At 37.5% G+C, this 20,620-nt stretch overlaps 1 protein-coding gene across 1 annotated transcript; it reads left to right on the top strand.

The window, feature by feature from the left end:
* The first annotated feature begins 9,174 nt into the window (after nt 1-9,174).
* On the top strand, nt 9,175-14,989 carry LOC148872156 (wall-associated receptor kinase-like 2). The gene is made up of 4 exons (XM_088970089.1): nt 9,175-9,304; nt 13,669-13,680; nt 13,829-14,065; nt 14,268-14,989. Exons 1-4 carry the CDS (start codon nt 9,175-9,177, stop codon nt 14,987-14,989), a joined length of 1,101 nt encoding a protein of 366 aa, XP_088826215.1.
* Nucleotides 14,990-20,620: the final 5,631 nt, after the last annotated feature.

Below are 20,620 nucleotides of genomic sequence, written 5' to 3'. Positions count from 1 at the left end.
CACCACTCCAAATACAGAGACTTTGGATCCAAACCATGGAACTGCAACCTATTTGTGGTATGGCTAGGCGGATCACATGTAAACCCCTGATTCCCTATTTGTGTACAATCTATATATATAAATTGGTCCTGCCATGTCAAGAGCCTTCTCATTGCTTCAAACCCCCCTTTCTAGTTTTATGTTTTTTTGAATTTTTTACTTTCTTAGTTCCACATAATTATCCATTAAACCAATAAGGAAATCACATATGCTTAACTATTTCTAATAACCATAAAGAAAGAGGGATTTGTGTTTCTAATGTTTAGCTAAGTGGCACCACTTCCCCTTAAATTGTCTCTAATTCCTATTTATCTCCTAAATTATCTCTAACTCCTATTTATCTCATAAATTATCTCTAATTTAGTAGAGATTCTCTCCTAAACTATCTCTAATTCCGATTTATCATCTCCCTCACTGTTTATCTATATCTATCTAAAGAAAGTTTCAATTAAAAAATTCAGAACTATTTAAATAATATTCATATTATTGATAATTCTATATTTTTACAAAATTCATCATGAAATTATGTAGTAACAATATAAGTTATAATTTTATGAACTATTCAATTTAAACATTATTCAAATAATAACAATTTAACATTAAAAACTAAAACATTATTTAAATATTTCAATACCTAAAAATCTCAAATAAAAAATATTAAAAATAGATAAATAATATAACAAAAGGTTTAATATTACATAATAACATTAAAATAAATAAAATTCAAATAATTTTTTTTTAAATATTTTAAATACTATTTAATTATTTAAATAACAAAATATTTCACATGACAAAATTAACTAATTTAGATATTTAACATGACAAAATTTTAGTTATTGTTATTATTATAATTAATAACCAAATACAAATGGGGGAACAAAATATTATAATGTTAGAAAATGAAATTATTCATTAATTTATATTGAAAAATAAAAGATAAATTAGTGTATTTTTGTTAGTAAACTGCCAAATAAAAAATATATTTAATAACAATTTAAATAATTTGATAAATCCCCATAGTTACAAAAATGTAATAAAATTTTCAAAAATTTCCATAAAACTACATTTTCGTAAACTAACATATTTGAAATTAAAAGATATAAAGTATTTGAAAGTTTAATTAAAATGCATTAAATAATTATTGAAATTTATTAGAGTATTTTGGAAATTTTAGGAAAATTTATTACATATGACAGATTTTGGAAAACCATTAAAAAATTATGTAATTTTCATTACAAATTATTGAAAATTATTAAAGATAAATGACTATGTGACGTGGAAAACTATAATATGAACAAATAATTACACAAATTATTATGATAAATTAGTATAATATTGGAAAAGGGAAATTATTGGTTAGTTTATATTAGAAATTATAAGATAAATTAGTATAATTCTATAAGTAAACCATATAAAAAGAAAATACATTATTTAATAAAAAATTTAATAAATTTCAAAATTACACAAGTACAATAAATTTTCCAAAATTTTCATAAAGTTAGATTTTTTAGTATTAAAGACAATTTAGTGTACATTTAGAAATTTACCATGTGGTTAATACTCAATATATCATTTTGATCATTTCTATCATCAAATTGAATATTGGGTTGACGGGGACAATGTTTTCAAAATTGGATCAAACCAGATGGTTAGACTTGAAAAATTGGGAATTGGACACCGTTTCACCTCAAAACCGCTTTTTCTTCAAAAACCGTTTATTTGTTTAGCGAACCGCTAACCTAGACGGTCGAATCGTCAAACCAGGCAATAATTTTTAGCCTTTTGTTTGTTTTTCTAATTTTTTATTTGTTTTGTCAAAGCGGGTCATCCATTTAAACTAAACAGATAGACCGTTCGACCCCAGAACGGTTCCCTATCCGGTTCCAATTTTAAAAACTTTGGATAGGGAGTGGGTGCCTTTCCTTAAGCTTGGCTTGGTGTGAGGCATGGCTTGGCCCAAGGTTCGGCCCATGGAGTAGCCCAACCCTTGGCACGGCATGGCCCGTGCTGGCTTGAGTCATGGGCCGTGCCAAATTGACCCCCCAAATTATCCTAGAGGAGTGAGGCATGGCCTATGATGCCTCGTGGGTCAGCACAGTATGACTTGCACTTTGTGCAAGCCACATATGAGTCGTGTTATGCTGACCCAGCATGACCCAATTTACACCTCTACTTGAACCTGCCCAATACTAGGAACGAGGCCGGGAAGTTCAAGGATCCTCCATCCTTGATGAGGAGTGGAGTGCATTGCCCTTGAACTCGCCCAACATTGAAGAGTGGTTACCTGGGGATCGGGTGGGAATGGGGTAGAATGTCTTGACTATGGGGCAGGGAAAGGGATGGAGTGCCCTGCCTTGAACCCACCCCGTTATCACTCCTATATAATTGTTAATTATTAGTGGAATTAATAAAAATGTTAGTTTTTGTAATTATTTTTATTTATTTAAAATTAATCAAAATTTTATTTAAAAATAATAAAAATTATTAAAATTACTACAAATTATTAATAAAACTAAATTTATTAAAAAAAATTATTTATTTTCAATTAACATTAAATGAAAAATAAAATTATTAAATCTTTTAGATTTTCCCGTACATTAGACGGGTCCCCACTAGTATAATAGTAAAAAGGAAGAAGGATAGCAAGTTTACTGGACCCAAAGAAAACATTGTCAGATTTGATATAAAAAGAGTTTTGATAAATAACATCTTATTTGCTAGTGATTAGAGTTTATTTGTCAGTTGATTTTTCGATATTATGTATTTTCTATATCATAGTGGAAACATGGTACTCAGACGTCATGACTGATGTACATGAATTCTCATTAATTGCCTCTTATACACGTAGCCATTTTGATGTTCAATGGCTCCCATCCTTTTCCTTTGCCTTGACCTCCTCAACTTCACTCACAAGTTTCATGTCGATGAAAGAATAAAGACAAGCTTCGTTAGCTGTTTGATAATTGTCTTCCTGTTTTCTCTTGACTAGAGGCATATAGTGGCTACCGAAGCTTCCGTTACGTCTATGCCGGGTCAAGGTAGACCCGAACTACATAATCCAATTTTAAAGCATCATACTTAATTGTGTCTATTATTTGTTCCCCTTTCTTCTATCTATCACGATCGCGTAGGTGTTACGGTTATGGCATTCAAAAAGTTAAATAAGATTTTAGTTTTGAAAGTGAGTGCCAGTTGGCAAAGTAATTCAGACCCTAAGAACCATAAGACATTAGGTTTAAAATGAATTCTAGGATGGACGAAGAGCCAAATTGAAGTCCAAGTCGTTGAGTGAAGTCAACGGAAGAAGCACAGCAAAACTGAATAATTGGTTCATTTCATTGAGGAATGGATACAGCCACTTAGAACTTGGAAGATATCTTTTATATATACATGGAATACTCGTGCGAGTAGATTTCCACGTGAGATCTTCCACAACGACCTGTTGTTGCTTTGCTTTTAGAGCCTCATCATAATGGTTTGACTTTCAACAAAGAGACCCACCACAGCACTGTCAACGCCAACAAGTTAAAGTGGGCAGCACTTGAGTCCGGCTTCTATCTGGGCAAGAGTTCATGCACGCACTATTCTACTTCCCGCTCCTCTCTCTCATCACATGCCCACACTGACCCAAACCTTTTTCACTCTCTCTTCCTCTCCGACCGGCGGAAACCAACACTCATCACCGGTGATTGTTAACTATATTTAGCTTCCTAAATTTGCAGTCATACCGAGCTACTCGTTGCTAATAAGCCACAGTCCGAATGTAGGTCAGGTCACGTACTTCTTCGATCAGGTCAAGGTTGGTCCACAACTCATCATCATTGGCCTCCTCATCCTATTTCTCTAGTCATAAGGTTGGTACTTCAATCTCAGTTGGATGACAACCTTCGTACTATAGGTCAAATTGAATGGGGTCTCATCTATCGCGGTCTTGATGGTAATCCGGTAGGCCCATAGGACACTGGGCATCACGGCAACCCACAAACCCTTTGCTCGTGCTAGCCAAGCTTTTAGTCCATAGAGAATCATCTTGTTTATCACCTTAGCTTGTCTATTTGCTAGTGGATGCACTCCGATGCTTAAGTCAGCGAAGAGTTTTGAGAGAGTCAAAAGTGAGAGAACTAGAGAGCTAGTGAACTATGAGAGCTAAATCACGTGTATCCTTCTTAGAAAATGGGGCCGCCTTTATATAGGCATCAGTTGGCATGAGCATCACGCACTGTGTCAAAAATCCCTAGGAGGATGTGACTTACCGATCCAAAGTCCTCAGAGGTTGTTTTGAACAGGGACTAGGCTTTCATGCCTTATTCATTTAACTCCTAAACGATCGGTATGGGAGCTAACTTCCAGACCTAAGGGCATACACTATCTAAAGCAAAAGACGGTTTCATTGTGTTCGTTGGAATTAAAGCAAACAATAATTAAGTGGCTATGGAGACTTTATGTCATATATGGGTCAATTTAGGTCCCCATGTCAGCACCCAATTTTTGCACAGTCTACCGCTTGAACCTCCAAGATACCCCAAACACCAAATCAGACCCTTTCGATCCCTCTGAAACACCCAAAAACCCTAAGAACCCAACTTTCACCCTGAAATCCCTCAGGTCCGCCATTAAACCTACCTGATACCTATTCGATGGCCCAAATCGACCTCCACTTCACCTCAATCATTGGATTGGACACAACCATCAGACCCAATACCTACCAAAACACCCACCTGTGAAATCTCAACCCAAAATACCTTCGTCGCACCAAGATTCCATTTCAAGGTCCTAGATTGACCGGATTACAAATCTACCCGAGCTGGGCCCAATTGGATCAATCTAACCTTACCAATCACCTCAGACTACCCAAAAATGCGGATTCAATAACACCCTTCCAATTTTCTAGAAAATACCGATTCCCAATTCTCTGACCTGTTGTATTTCTTTGTTTTAGAAGCAAAATCAAATAAAAATTTTAATTACAAAGAAGGGATTTCAGTATTCACATTGATAGGAGAGAGGGGTGCCTAACCCCTTCCCTCTCTCCCTCTCAACTTACTCAAATGAGCCTTGCCTTAGCAAAGTGGTATGGAGTCACTATTTATTCTGAGATTATTTTTTACTAAAAGCAAATCAGGGAGCCCCATCACTCCTTGTTAGCTATTTTCTGATGGGTGGTGACTCCATAGCATCAACCATGGAGTGAAGAGCTAGTGAAGATATTTTCCCAATGTTCACACCCGAGCACACACGAAGTCCCAAAAAATGGAGGGAAAGAGACATTAGACCAACTACATGCCACCCCTCTAGGGGTGGAACTTAAGTAGGACCAACCCAAGCTTGAATTGATCCAATCCACAATTTTACTTAGTTTGGGATTGGATTTTTTGTCCTTAGGCTGGGCCAAACCCCAAAGTTCAACCATTTTTTATTTTTTGGGTAGCCCAAACCTAGCTTGAGCTTGATCCTATCTTATTCTAACCAAAGCATGACCACCTATGTGCATACATATATGCATTTGATTTTTGATAAGTCATACACATATGCTTACATTCACATTAAATTTTAGTATGGGATGATTGACCAACCCGAGCCGAGCCTAGGCTCGAACCCAACCCAAGGACATCAAATTTTAGTTTGAGTCAGGCCCAGGTTGAACAGTTTGGATTGACCTCAAGCTCGGGCCTTAGGCCCAATTCTTAGGATTAGGCCTAGGTTGAGCATAAAACCAGCCCAACTTGCTTGACTTGCACCCCTACACCCCACCTTAGCATGAATTTAGGGGATTTCACCTAGTAAGGCTCAATTGGTTCCATGAGGGAGCATTGGCCACTGAAGCAATGGGTCTGTCAAATGCATTATTCAGCAATCAGCTGAACGGTTAGTTTATAGGAGACATTTGATAACAGTTGACCTGGGGGAACTGAAAAACTTATTAATTTGTCCTTTACTGAATAAGTTTTGAAGGAGGTGCTTATGAGTTTCTTAGGGGGCATTCTTTTTTCGGATTTTGAGAGGGGGGAATGTTGGTCAATGGGATTTTGGTTCCCATTGATAAAAAATCCCATGTTCTTTTCTCAAATTTATGTGGGGACCAGGGAAAGTTTATTTTCTTAGGTATCACTTCTTAGGTGGGTAAATTAACTTTCCCACCTATGGGGAAAGTTGTCAATACTTGAATTGGACAAAAATTCCCTTTTAATAATGGATTTTTATGGCTAAAATGGTCATTGCCTTATTTACATGAGAAATAAAAGAACATGGGTAAGTACACTTACCCAGGTAAGTGTTTCCTAGAAAAAATTTACCCAAATAACTGCATTTAGCTGGATAAATAACTTACCGACAAGCGAACGGATCCTTAATGGCTGAACTTGAAGTTGGACAAATAACCACACCCTTGAATATTTTCTTGTTTAATCATTTACTTATACCTTAAATAAGTTCAATAGATAATTCTATTTAATAAACTTGTTCATGATTTTCCAGATAAAATGAAAGAGAAAGGAATCAAATCCGAGTGTCTTTCAAACAATCGCATTCTTATTATTCACCATGATAATCGCGGTTCCTCTTCCCATCAATGTTTTAGACATAAACATTAAACATTAGCACATGATCAATTGAAAGATTATTCATTGATATAAACAACTACTTTGATAATAAACGTTTCTGCTTTAACAAGTTTTTCTAGTGGAAGTGTAGTAACAAGTTTTACCCCATTTAACAAGTTAGTTCAACAGTTGTCTTTATTGAAAGGAATTAACTATTCGAAAAAAAGTTTGTCATATACTCATCAGCTCACTGAACCCAATAGTAAAATGGCCTTATCAGCTGACTTGATAAGAGTTCGAATCCAATTTCACGTGCCCCTTATGCGTGGGGAAAAAAAGAAAAAGCAACCATTTGGGGTAAAATAAACTTTTTCTTTTATATACAAAATAACAACAATAAAGAATAATAAATATAAAAAAATATTCAATTGTATGTTAATTGATTGCGTGTGTATAGATACTACCCACCATTACTGTATGGGGTTCTTAATTACATGGATGGGTTGTCAAGGCTCACGAGAACCTATGTCCACTTATTCCGGCAAGGTGGACTCCGAGTATGGTAGAAGCCGAGGATATGTGGCCGAAGTGCTGCAAGGCAAAAACTTGTTAGAGGCCCCGGGTGAGAATCCGAGGTAGAGTCTTACGGTCAAGTTAGTACTGGGTACGAAGGAAGAGTACCAAGAAAGGATCCTGGTAGGTAGTTCCAGAATAAAGTCACCACAGCAGCTATTGCAATAGCCCTTTTATGACAATAGCTGTTGGTCTTGAGTTTTTTTGTCACCCCTTACCTGGAGCGGGGTACCCCTATTTATACTTGAGCTGCCTGGAGGTAGTTGGAGATGAACGCTTGAGATGGGAGCCGTACGAGGGCCTGCAGTAGCTTAGGTAGGGTCATGTGAACCCATCGCGGTTGGCTCTATACAATGAGGGTAGGATAACCCCTGCTGTAGCGGATCATGTTCCCTGATTTGGCGCTCGTGGCCTGGACCTCCTAGCGGATCACCCCACATCACTTGCCCCCCACTCCCGAAGCCGAAGAGGAAAATTCGCGAAGGCTGTTTAGGCCAAAGACTTGTGAATCCGAAGGCTATTTTAGGCCGAAGACCTGTGAAGCCCAAGGACCCGTGCATGGGACGGCTTTCCGGTCTGACCGGTGCATGCCTTCGTGCGGTCGGGTTGCGTAGGCTGGTGGTCCAGAATGGGTGGACACGTCAGTTCACCCGAAGCATCGTTATGCCTTCCAAGGGTGAGCGTCATTTCGCCTTCCGAGGGTGAGCATCGTTTCGCCTTCCGAGAGTGAGGGTTTAGGGATGTCGCGTAGCTGGGTTGTAGGTGCGGAGGCATTCCACGTCCGTTGGATCAAGGACAATCCAAGCCATTGCTAGAGCATCGTTTCACCTTCTGAGGTTGAGCGTCACGCATCACGCCATAATTGGGTAGTGGAGGCGGTGGCTTCTTAGCCGTTGGATCTTGAGAATTTTGGGTTGTTCGTTCCTCTTCAAATAGGGCCCTTAGGAGTAGCATTCCCGTCGTTTGCCTCTAAGGGCCTTTGCCTTTGAGTGAACTCAGCTTCCTGACTTTCCAACCTTCAACACTCTACTCTCACTCTTTCTTCCTCCACATTTCTTAAGTAACTTTAAACAATGTCTTTCTCAGATTCTGGACCTGAGTGCTATGAACTTCCACATGAGTCGGAAGGGAGCTCTTGTTGTACCCCTTCTCCCCTTTCCCCCTTGAGTTCTTCTACTCTTGCCCCCCTCCGGTAGGAGGTCATGGTGCTCCGGGGAAGGGTAGCCCCTGAGGGTGCCGAAAGCAGCCATCGAGGCGAGGACCCTCCCTGTGAGAGTGCCGCTTCTGTGACACCGAGGGAGGTCGAAGGGGCCTGCCCAACCAATGGGGAGGGAATCCTTGACCATTTTCCTGGGATGAGGGCTGCCCAAGTAATAGCTAAGACTGATGTCCTCCGCTTGGGTTTCGAGAACTCTCCAGTTTCCCCTTCATCCGTTGATTCCCAAACTGTTGAGGATGTATGGGATTACTCTCAGCCAACTTGTGCCCAACGCCGTTAAGACCATAGTGGCCATGCTAGTGGTGGCTCGATTCCTGGGGGTGGAGCTGACTTTAAGGCTCTTCTGAGCGTTGTTTGTGCCAAGGAGGCATTCCTCCGAGGACGACATGTACTACCTCCAACCCCGTAAGACCAAGCCGATAGACAACCCTTCTTCCGTGCATAACTAGAAGGAAAAATTCTTCTTTCTATCATGCCCCGAGGGTTGGTCCTTCAAGCCGAGGTGGGGAGAAGCTAGCCAGGCTGTGGAGAAGAGTGTCCCCGTGCTCACGAGTGAGGAGAACGATGACCTTGCGCAGTTGCTCGACCTGGGGATAGTCCGAGCCCAGCCCTTGGTAGAGGAGGAGGTCTCCCCCTCGGTAGAAGAGACCCTGCAGTCATTTAACATGTCCTTTTTCTTCTCTCTTCTCCTCTTCTCTCTCTCTTCTTTTTTTTTTTTTTTTTTTGCTGCCTTACTAATGGCTTTACTTTGTTTGTAGTGGTGCCTATGGATGCCCGTAGGCTGTTTTGGAACGTGCTCATGCCATGCAGAAGGGATGGGCCAAGACACCTCAGAGGCCTTCTGATGGGCAGAAGGAGAAGGCCGAGAAGGTCTCGACCCCTGCAAAGGGGGGGGTCTTCCCACCAGGTCCCTGCCAAGGAGACGAAGGCACAGGTCCCTGCCAAATGGACCTCTTCGACAACTCCCCCGAAGGGAGCCACTCTACACATCCTCGCAAAGGGAAAGGGGCCTGTCGAGGAGGGCTAGTCGGGGTGCGACGAGAAGGCGTTGTAGCAACCGGCCGAGGTGCCGAGAGGACCTATCGACGAGGTCGAGGCAGGTAAGAAGAGATTGGGCGAGGGGGCCGTGGGGGGTCACCATAGTAGAAGGTGGCCCACACCAGGAGCTCTACTAGTGATGCCTCGAGGGGGTCCCACATGGAGCGGATTGGGTCGTTCTCTGCTCCCATGTCAATGGGGGAGCTCGCCCAATGGTCTGACCATATCTTCTGCCCCCAGTGGGAGGTCCAGCGCTGTTAAGCGGGTCCCTGAGATGGGACCGAATGCTTTGAAGATTTGGAGAGGTTGCTGTTGAGGCCAAGGTGTATAGGTCGAGGCGGGGTGGACTCTGAGTATGGTAGAAGCTGAGGGTAGGTGGCTGAAGTGCTGCAAGGCAGAAACTCATCAGATGCCCCGGGTGGGAACCCGAGGCAGAGTCTCCGATGGTCGAGTTAGTTCTGGATACGAAGGAAGAGTACCGGGAAAGAATCCTGGTAGGTAGTTCTAGAATAAAGTCACCGCAGCAGCTATTGCAATAGTACCTTTATGACAATAACTATTGGTCTTGAGTTTTTTTGTCACCCCTTACCTGGAGAGGGGTACCCCTATTTATACTTGAACTACCTGGAAGTAGGTGGTGATGAACGCCTGAGATGAGAATCGTACAAGGGCTTGCAACAGCTTAGGTAGGGTCATGTGAACCCATCACAGTTGGCTCCGTACGATGAGAGCAAGATAACCCTTGCTTTAGTAGATCTCATTCCCTAATCTGGTGTTCATGGGCTAGGCCTCCTAACGTTAAATTGGCTGGGTTGAATCACCCCACATCACTAATTCACTATTTATCAATGTTAATTAAGGACTCTCCTTGCAATGGGTCAAAGTGACCTTCTGACCAATAGAGAACAAGGTTTTAATAAATCATATCTTATCCTTAATAAAAAATAGAAAACAAGGCTTACGTCCCCCAGTCGAGGTACTTTAATTATTATAAAAGAAAATCCATAAGCCGAGGTCAATAGATAGGAAAAGACCCTCGAAAAATGCAAAATTTTAATATTTTGCATTAAAGTTACATTTTGTTTATATCTCAAAGTGGTATTGGACAAGCAGTACACGGGATAAATGACAAGCAAAACAAGCTATTTATATGCAGTACAACCATGTGGACTTCTACAAGTGGCGTGGCGATGCTGTGAAGAAGCTGCAACGGGTTGGATTGGGATTTTATTAAATGGGAACAAATACTAATGGGTCGTAGTTGAAAAGTAATCTCAGCCATATAGAGAATGACATTTAGGTTTCATTGTAAGGCAATGATCATTTTAGTCAGAAATTTCAATTATTAAAAGGGGTATTTTTGTCCCATTCAAGTGTTGGTAACTTTTCGCTAGGTGAAAAAGTTATTTATCCACCTAAGAAATGGGTATGTTTTTCCTGGTCCCCACATAAATCTGAAAAAAAGAATGCCCCCTTAAGCATTATATTGTGTGTAATCAACTGTAGGTATTTTGATAGGGTATTGGAGATCCATTATTCAAGCAGTGTAGTCTAAAGTAATGTTTTAAAAATTGATCTAGAGTCGGAACCACTTTGATCATTAATTTTTTGATCAGTGGTTCAACTGTTTGATTTGAATGAATGATGTTAGTTGCGATTTAAATAAATAATTAAAATAAAAATGGTCAAAACCATTGTTTGGACCAGACAGGTCAATGATTAATCGCTTGAATCAGTTGGTCATTGACAAATCAACAGCTTTTGGCAAAAGATCAGATAGGAGTAAAACGGAACCAGTTGCCTGGATGCTCTTCCATCACACAGGTCAATGACCGTTTGAAAATCGTGTCTTCAAGTATTCAGGTTCAGTTTTCTATCTTATTTAAATGATTAAATTAGATTTAATTTGTAAATAAATAATTTACTTTATTTGAGAAAATACGACCTGTATCCGCACCCATATAATGTTTTAATTTGCTAGATTTTTCATTTCCAAAAAATAAAAAAATAAAATGAGATTTGATTTGTTAAAAACGTTATGTTCCTTTGTGATGTAAATTCATTTAACCAGCACAAATATATCAAGACTGAGAATGCGAAAAAAGTGAAGCTAGAAGCTGGAATTTAACTAAAACTGGAAGTATTACTAAGGAAATGGAAAGATATGATACAGCCCCAACGTGTAAATTTTATAGCGAATACGAGTGGTTTTGCAGTAAACAAACATAACCTGCTTAGCATAAAATTAAGTCAAATTTTATTTCTTTTTAAATGAAAAATCCAGTGAATTAAAGCATTTTATTAGTGTGCTTATAGGCTTTATTCATTCAAATTTCAAATTTCAAATGAAGTAAATTATTTAGGCTGTATTTGATTACAATACAAATAAATTTGCACTGATACAAAACCATGGTAGTGCATATGATTTGAGTGTAAATTCTGGCTTATTTTTGTTTTAAATTTTAGCCTATTTTGTTTGATTGCAGTACAAATGAAGTAAATTAAGAGATGAAGCAGAATGAAGTAAAACCCAAAACAAAATTAAACAAGAATTTACATTTTTTATATTTACACTCTCATGTATTTATACTAATACAAATAAATTTTCACTGCAACCAAACACAGCCTTAATTACAAATTAAACTTAATTTAATCATTTAAATGAATACTTAAAAACTGAATACTTAAAGACTGGACCGCTTGGATATATAGTGGATGTCAAAGACCCAAATAAAATACTTATGATTGATTATTAGACAATAAAACGCTTTGAGTGTGGTGTTTGTTAGGGCTGCAAATCAGATTGCCTGATTTGAAGAATTTCAACCACATCAGACCGGAGTTAGGATTTGGGCGCATTGAATACTTAATAACTCCGAATCCAACCCGACCTAACTTGCAGCCCCAATCCTTGCTCCTCCAAACATAACAAGATTACAGCAAAAATTATACATATAGGGCTTAGATATAAAATTACTAGAAAACCCAAAACCATGCATCAATTAAAAAGTTTTGCATTTTTCGAGTGTGTCTCCCATCTATTGACCTCGTTTAATGGCGTTGATGGATATAATATTTATAGGGTCAATGAAAATGCCTTAAGTTCAGGAATAAGAATATCCCAACTACTTTAGAAGAATATAGCTGGGAGCCCATCTAGGCTTGGGGGCTTTAGTTGGGCCTACATCAATTATATGCAGAACTTATTTGATCTCCTCCACAAAAGCTATGTCACAAGAACTTATTTGCTCATCAGAACATTTCATGATGCAAGCAACAGACAAGTTCTAGAAAGAAACTAGTATGGTGCACTTGATATTGCTCTTCTAATCACCAAAAACACAGAAGTTTGGCTAAAACAAAGAAAAAAATTGGGCCAGGCCCCACCCTAACTGAAATTAACCCCTAGGCATAAAAAATAAAACTATAAAAAGTCAAAGTGCTCAGCCACTTGACAATATAAGTTCTCAAACTTGAAACTTGTTGAAGTTCTCACCAAATTGACTAACCACAATCAAATATTTCTCAGCCAAGAAAGGCACCATGATTATTTGAGTTGGTTGAGAATTACTCAAGTTCTTGCTACTGCAACTATCTTGGGTTTGCTGTGGTGGCGATCAGATTCTAACACCATGAAAGGGATGCAAGCTCAGGTAATGACAGTATAAGTTCTCAAACTTGAAACTTGTTGAAGTTATCACCAAATTGACTAACCACAATCAAATATTTCTCAGCCAAGAAAGAGGCTACAAAACCCATCAAATGACCAACCTAGTAGGATGAACTTCAAAGTCAAAGTGCTGGTTGTACAGGCTCTTGTTCCATCTCTGAACTCTTCAATGCTCCCCCACCAACCCATCACAAGAACAGCTGGAATGACTCTGGTGGAAATCTTGAGGTGGTCCACAAACCTCAAATGATAAGTTTCATTCTCCCTTCTAAATAATTAAATTTGGTTTAATATGTAAATAAATAATTTACTTTATTTGAAAAAAAAGGACCTATATCCACACCCATATAATGTTTTAATTTAATGAATTTTTCATTTAGAGAATAAAATTAGATTTGATTTATTATCAAGTCTTAGTTTGGAAAGAGTACAAATACAATTATGTACAGAATAAATACATACAAATTAATACAAAATGCAAGATTTAAAAAATCAAAACTTATGTAGCTTTTTATTTATTTAGTATTTACCATTTGCATTTATTTTTATTTTTCTGTTTTTACTCAGACTAAAGTTCCATTACTATGCAGGTATAGCTTTAGGTATGGTGTTACTTTTTGCTAGTTATTGGTTGTATCATTAGAAAGTTAAAAAGATTAAATATATAGCTTTTATTTATTTACTATTTATCATTTGCATTTATTTTTATTTTTCTGTTTTAACTCAGACTAAAGTTTTGTTACTATGCAGGTATAGCTTTAGGTATGGTGTTGCTTTTTGCTAGTTATTGGTTGTATCAAATTTGGAAGAAAAGACAAATCAAAATGCGCAAAGAAAAATTCTTCAAAAGAAATGGTGGTTTGTTATTACAACAAGTCTCATCAAAAGAAAGTATTGTGGAGAAAATAAAAGTTTTTACTGCAGAAGAGTTAGCAAAGGCTACTGATCAATATAATGAGAATAGAATTCTTGGTCAAGGGGGACAAGGTACAGTTTATGAAGGCATGTTATCAGATGGAAGGAAAATCAACTTGAACCATTCATTAATGAGGTTGTCATACTTTCCCAAATCAATCATAGTAATGTGGTTAAACTATTGGGCTGTTGTTTAGAGACAGAAATTCCTCTATTAATTTATGAGTTCATCTCTGGTGGAACACTTCACCATAATATCATCATGAAAATGAAGATTTTCCATTGTCATGGGATGACCGCTTAAGAATTGCTACAGAAGCTGCAGGAGCAATTGCTTACTTAGCAGCTTCCATGCCAATCTATCATAGAGACATAAAATCTTCAAACATTCTCTTGGATGATAAACGTAGAGCTAAAATATCAGATTTTGGGATTTCAAGGTCAATTGCAATTGATAAAACCCACATAACTACATTGGTGCAAGGGACTTTAGGATACCTAGACCCTGAGTATTTTCAATCAAGCCAGTTCACCGAGAAAAGTGATGTTTATAGTTTTGGTGTTGTTCTAGTGGAGCTCTTAACAGGGGAGAAACCAGTTTCATCTACTAGACCAGTAGAGGAAAGAAGCTTAATCATATATTTTGTTTCTTCAATAAATAAGAACCGGTTTTTTGAGATTCTTGATGCTGAAGTCATAAAAGAGGGTAGGAAAGAGGAGCTACAAGAGGTTGGTAACCTTGCAACAAGATATTTGAGGTTAAATGGGAAGGAAAGGCCAACAATGAAAGAAGTTGCATTGGAACTTGAGGGATTGAAGAGATACAAAAGATCTTCCATTCAAAAGACCATTCAAGAGGAATTCGTAACAGATGAACCAATAGGTTTATGGGATACAGGTTCAACATCAACTGGAGGTAAAAATTTGGAGAGCTATGTTACATTGCAAGTAGATGAACAACCACTATTGCCTAATCCAGCCTCTCGTTCATCTTAAATAAGATATTGATATAAATAGGATTGGTGTTGAGGGTTTCCTAGATAGATTGTGTGGACCATAAAATAACAGCTCCGATGTCACAAACAGGTCAGAAAATGAATAAAAAGACCTTGAAACTTTCCAAAGATCATTACTACTTTTGACCCTTTTTTGCATCCGGATATATGAATATTTGAAAGTAGTTCATTTTTAATTGTTATGTTGCCGTGTTATGCTTCTGTATTGTATGTAAATGGATTATGTAGTCGTTCTTGCTCATATATCCTTATTGATTTATAGTGCCTGCTGCTTTATGGTTATATATCGCACTGGTCCATATTTAAATCATTTACCAGTACCCTTTCACAAGGAGATCGATGGCTACCTCAGGGTTACTTTTTCTTTCATTTCTATTTTTATGTAGTTCTTCTTTTAGTCACCTCAAGCTTTTATTGTCGTCTTCCTTTGTTTATTTTTCTTTTCATTGGCTGTTCTTTTGTGCCAGTTCTCTAGGTCAGAAGTCTCAGCTCTCATGTGATCCCACTGGACCCATTCCCATTTGTCTCTTCACGAACAACCTCTTTCGTTTTAAGAGGCTATGCTTCTGAGTAGGGCTGCCAATATTGGTCCATTTACAAATGGACTGGACCAAATCCGGCCAAACCCATTCAAACCGGATCCAGTCCAGTCTAATTGAAATGCAAATGGACTGGATTGAACCCAATCCAGTTCAAATTAAATGTTCTCCTCACAAAATGTTATTCCTAGAAAATATTTTGGTTGCAACTAAAATAATGAAGGGAAACAAAATGTTTTCATCAGAAAATAATACTCAATAAGGAATAAATTATTTCTCTAATTTCTCAGAAAATAAACAAAATAGTTTCCATCTCCATTTGCAATCAAACACCAACAAAATAATCATTTCTTAAAGAAATTGTTCATATCAAGAGGACCACATCCCGGTGCAACACTTGGTGGACTTCACCTATATCTAGTCAACAGACTAGATATTAAGTCAATTGTTTTTGCATTCTGTAAAAGGATGTTGTAGACAGTTTGACCATCTGAATCATTCTGCAATAGTCCAAGTATCCTAAAGAAGTTTGTTATCGGCATCAACAACTCATCAATAATCCAAAATATAAACAAGTATGGAAGAATTGTGCTGCACTCTGTTGCATGCTCAGCACTATGTATTACAAAAGAAACAAATACAGATGAAAGTTTATTTTACTAAGCATAAAGAGACTGACCCAAGGAGTACTCATCAACACTACCAAATGGCCATTTCTGGGTAAACAATCTTGGTGACTAGGCTATACAATGGAATTCATGGAGTGGAACTCAACCAGTGAGGCACCAAATTTACAATGTCCAAACTTTTGAAATAATATATGTTATTTTAAGAAAATAACATATCTATTGAAAGATAACGGAAGGTGTACAAGATTTGATGTACACAAAGTATTTAAAGATGTAAAATATTCATCCTCAAAAATAATGGAGTGATAGAAATTACAGGACAAATTCTTCCCACTTCCCTCCTAACTAAATTATCAGCCATAGTGTTCTATTCCCTGATGATCGATCCATCTCAAAGAACAAAAGAGGAGTTCTAGATATCTAATATTTCTAATATCATTCAGAAAAGTAGCAAGTCTCTAAGGACAGGATCCTACTTTCCATGCCCATCTGACGGCATTTGATGAATCTCCAAGAACAAAGATTGAAGTACATCTCATTCTTTTAGCAATTCTTGAGCCACTAAGAGGGCCCAAACTTCGTCTTTAGTGGCATCATCCACAATAGGCCGACCAAAGTATCAGAAAAAATCTGCCTTCCAAATCTAGAAATTCCCTTCCAACCCTAGGCAACACCGCAATTGCCTTTAGAGATGCCATTGAAAAAGAAGATAATCTGCCCTCCCAGAACAGGCATCAGAAGTGAAGCATCACAAAGAGTTATCCCCTTTAAGATCAAAGATTTTAGATTCAAGATACAGAGTTCATTTCAATGTGACTTCTTCTACAGAGTGATTCCTTTAGGCTATGTTTGGTTTGAAGGAAAAGGCAAGGAAAGGAAGAGAAAAGTAGGAAAACTTATACAAGGTTTGCAAAGGTTTCCCTATCTTTCCCTTCCTTTCCCTATTTTTTCCTTCAAACCAAACACAACCTTAAAATCTCAACCCAAACAGGTTATATATGTAAGCATGACATTCTTCTACTTCTCATACAGCTTCAGAGGATTTTTGGACCATTGCTTATTTGCAGATGAGCACGCAATGGAGATCAATGTGATCAAGATTACCCAGCCTCAGAGGTACAATATACCATTTCTTCTAGAGAGCTTTTCTTTTATTCTTGTTCTTGCAATGGGGCTAACAGGTACATGTGTACAAGGGGAAGGTGGGAGAGCATGGTTTTTAAATGTATTTGATGAAGGCAGATTTGGCCCTCCACTGACATCATGACACATGGCATTTCGGAACAATTGGGTGACACCCCAGAACCACCTAGGTGACAACTTGCCTTAGGCAAAATGATGGAGTCCCAACTGGCGACTTGGTGACCTAGCGACTTGACGACCTACCTCTGTTGCCGACCTGGCGACCTGGTGACCTGGAAACCTAGGTGACCCCAGAAACCTCGAGGGCTTGTTGACCTGATTGAGGTCCAAGTGGCGACCTGCGAGATGTGCTCGCCGACAATTTTTGCATGCATCCCACCACTCCCGAGTCTCTCGAAAGTCAACTCTTACACCGAATGTTTTGGAGGAAACCGAGTAAGTCGCAAAGATTGGCCTACGTGCACAACTACCTCCGAGGACTTCGGAGCAGTTAGGCACGTCTTCCCGAAAACCCGAACGCATTGCGTGATGCCCACGCCAAACAATGCCTATATAAAGGCCTTACCTCCAACATTAGAAGGGACATGCGCAATTTTGTTCTTGCAGCAATCTAACTCTCAGACTTTCAGCTTTCTCACAATATACTCATTTTGAATATTTAGGGTTTGGACTAAATTAATGATTTTTAGGTTTTCAAAATATGTTAGAAAATAAAATTAAAAGGTTGTGGATTGGATCGGGTCAAAATTAGGTTGAGCCATATTGAGTTGGGTAAGGTTAAAAAATGCATGTTATTGAGTTGGTTTGAGTCAAGTTACATGAAAACATTGGAAATAGTCCGATAAGCCTTCAGGCAAACCCAGACCGAACTAGGCCTATAATGGCATCCTAACTACAATAGTAGTCCTTCAAGGTTAATTAATTAGTTAACTAATAATAATTAAAAGTTTTAGTTAATAAAAACATTTTAAATATTTAATCATTTAAAATATTCATCAATATAAATATTTTATAAAGTATAATTATTTTTAAATTAACTAAAACTTAACTTTACAATTAATTCATTTCATAACTAATTGATAAAAGTTTTAAAATTAAATAAAAATTAAAAAAATAATAATAACGGTAATAATTTTAGAGATAGTAGACAGCGTTTAACATAATTGTCATTAAAAGTTACGCTTTTTGTGGGAAAGACTTTAGTGAGGTTTGTTGTAAACGTCGTCAAAACGTAAATGAAATGATGCAAGAAACGTCATTTAGCAACAGTTATTGTTAACCGTTGCAATAAATGTTTTTTTGCCACAATTACTATTCACGTCACGAAAAAGTGTTCTTCAGCAACGTTTTATTTAAGCGTCGTAAAACAAACGTCGCAAATTCTGCATTTTTTTTAGTGATAAAAGTGAAATAAATTCTTTGATTAATAATCACACTTGGAATTATGATACTAGATTGTAAATGAATATTTAAGAAGAAATTAAAGTAAGATAGTACAAAAGATAAATTCAAGACTAAATTAATTATCAAATATTGTAGACAAAAGAAAAATATAGACTTGTTTTATATATATTCCCTAGTTACAAGGTTAACTATAATTAAAGTTCTATTTGCAATAGCATCCATATACAAATTCATGTTTTCAAGAAGGGAACCTTAATTTCGGTAGATCCCTAGCCCAAACCATTAAATTTTGAGCCCTCGATAGAAGGAGGGTTTATTTATCATTCCAATTAACATTTTCTTTTTTTTTTAACTACATGAATGGACAATGTTCAGAGTCTTAGGTAGATATTACCTTTCATCATTCACTAACAAATGTTCCATTATAAAGCATTGACCTATGTGAAATAGAATCAGTCCAATTACTTATATATAAACTTAAATAGGGTTATGGATATCACCAGTTCACCACTAGGTTTCTAGGTCCACTATACCACAGGAATGGATTTGCATTCCCATGGCCAATTCAGTGTTAGAATTTCCATAGTGGAATCCACAATTCAACCCATGGAAAGTTTAACAACATAGTGAATCACCAACATATCACAAACACAACACACCAAAAAAAAAGCTATACACAATATAGTTCTACGAATGAGCTGGATATAAGACTACTCGTACTTAAGAACTTGGAATAGATCTAGTCCTAAATTTCCTTCCAATGACTGCTTGTTCACAAATATGCACAAGCAACAACATGTTCACTTTTGGCAAAGACTACTAGGTATTTGGCTATGATTTTCAATCCTATGTTTACTTTTTGGCTTAGGGTTCTACTTACTTGAATCTTGTGGAATTGAAACCACATCCCTTCTAGGAGATCAATTCCAAAATTTTTGTGGAATTGATACCCTTAATCCCTCAAGTTTCTAAGTTAAGAAAAGCACCATTCCTTGGAGCTAAGCCATGAAATCCATCTACTTGAGGAATTTGATGCAACCAACATCATTTCCATCTCAAATTCCATTGATGTAGCTTAAAATCAGTATGTGATAGTTGGGAATATCTTAATATGTAGTAGTAGTAATATCACACAACTATCATTATGTGATATGATCTTATTCTCTTGTAGAGGCTAGTGGTGCCAACTCTAGACCCAACCTGCCATCCCACCCAAAGCCATCAAATTTTGTCCTTTGTGGCTTAATTTAGTCTATAGAGCAATTCAACATTTTAATAATAATGGGTGCACAAAACAACAATAAGTTAAATAAAAACAGAAAAGAAGAAATAATGAAATTAAACGAACAAAATGTTGGAAGGGTTAGAAATCAGGTTTGCCATGGCTGAACCAAGTTTGGTGGTTGGACAAATTTTTAAAAATTTTCTAACCAACCCGAGAATTGATTTTCCCATTGATTTTAAAATTTGAAATTTCAGGATTGATCTTGCACTGAACCAAACCATATTTGAAACTCAAACTAAAATTGACCATTCCTGGTATGAATACCACAATGTGCAGCTCCTAGAGTGGTAGTTAATGCCCAATATCAGTCACAAAATCAGCCTCGAACTGAAAATGACACAATGTGTGTGTGAAGCTGATTCAGCAACATCGCTTTAGCAAAAACTAGTCTCTAACTTGTTTGGATCAAAGTGGGTATGTGAATCTGATATGCTCTAATGTTTTTCTTGCAAAAACACAATAGAGGACTGATGAAAATTGGTCCTTATCAAAGCTAGGTCTAATTAAGGTTTCTAGGAGACAAGGGAGAAGATGAAAGACCAAGAGAATGGGGATCCAAAATCAAATTTAGATCAAGAGTTTATTTTTAGTTGATAAGCAATATCTTCTTA

The sequence above is a fragment of the Nelumbo lutea genome, chromosome 2 (assembly GCF_056320005.1).
Source record: "Nelumbo lutea isolate HS-2025 chromosome 2, American lotus-T2T, whole genome shotgun sequence".
In the NCBI taxonomy this organism is placed as follows: Eukaryota; Viridiplantae; Streptophyta; class Magnoliopsida; order Proteales; family Nelumbonaceae; genus Nelumbo; species Nelumbo lutea.
Note: the sequence above shows the minus strand (reverse complement) of the source record. Positions and strands in the feature narration are given on the sequence as shown.

Bases quoted from the DNA above. Each gene is read 5' to 3' on its own strand.
- LOC148872156 (XM_088970089.1), top strand. From the start codon at position 9,175: ATGCAGAAGGGATGGGCCAAGACACCTCAGAGGCCTTCTGATGGGCAG. The intron at 14,066-14,267 runs GTACAGTTTATG...ATGAAAATGAAG, and splicing joins TCTTGGTCAAGGGGGACAAG to ATTTTCCATTGTCATGGGAT.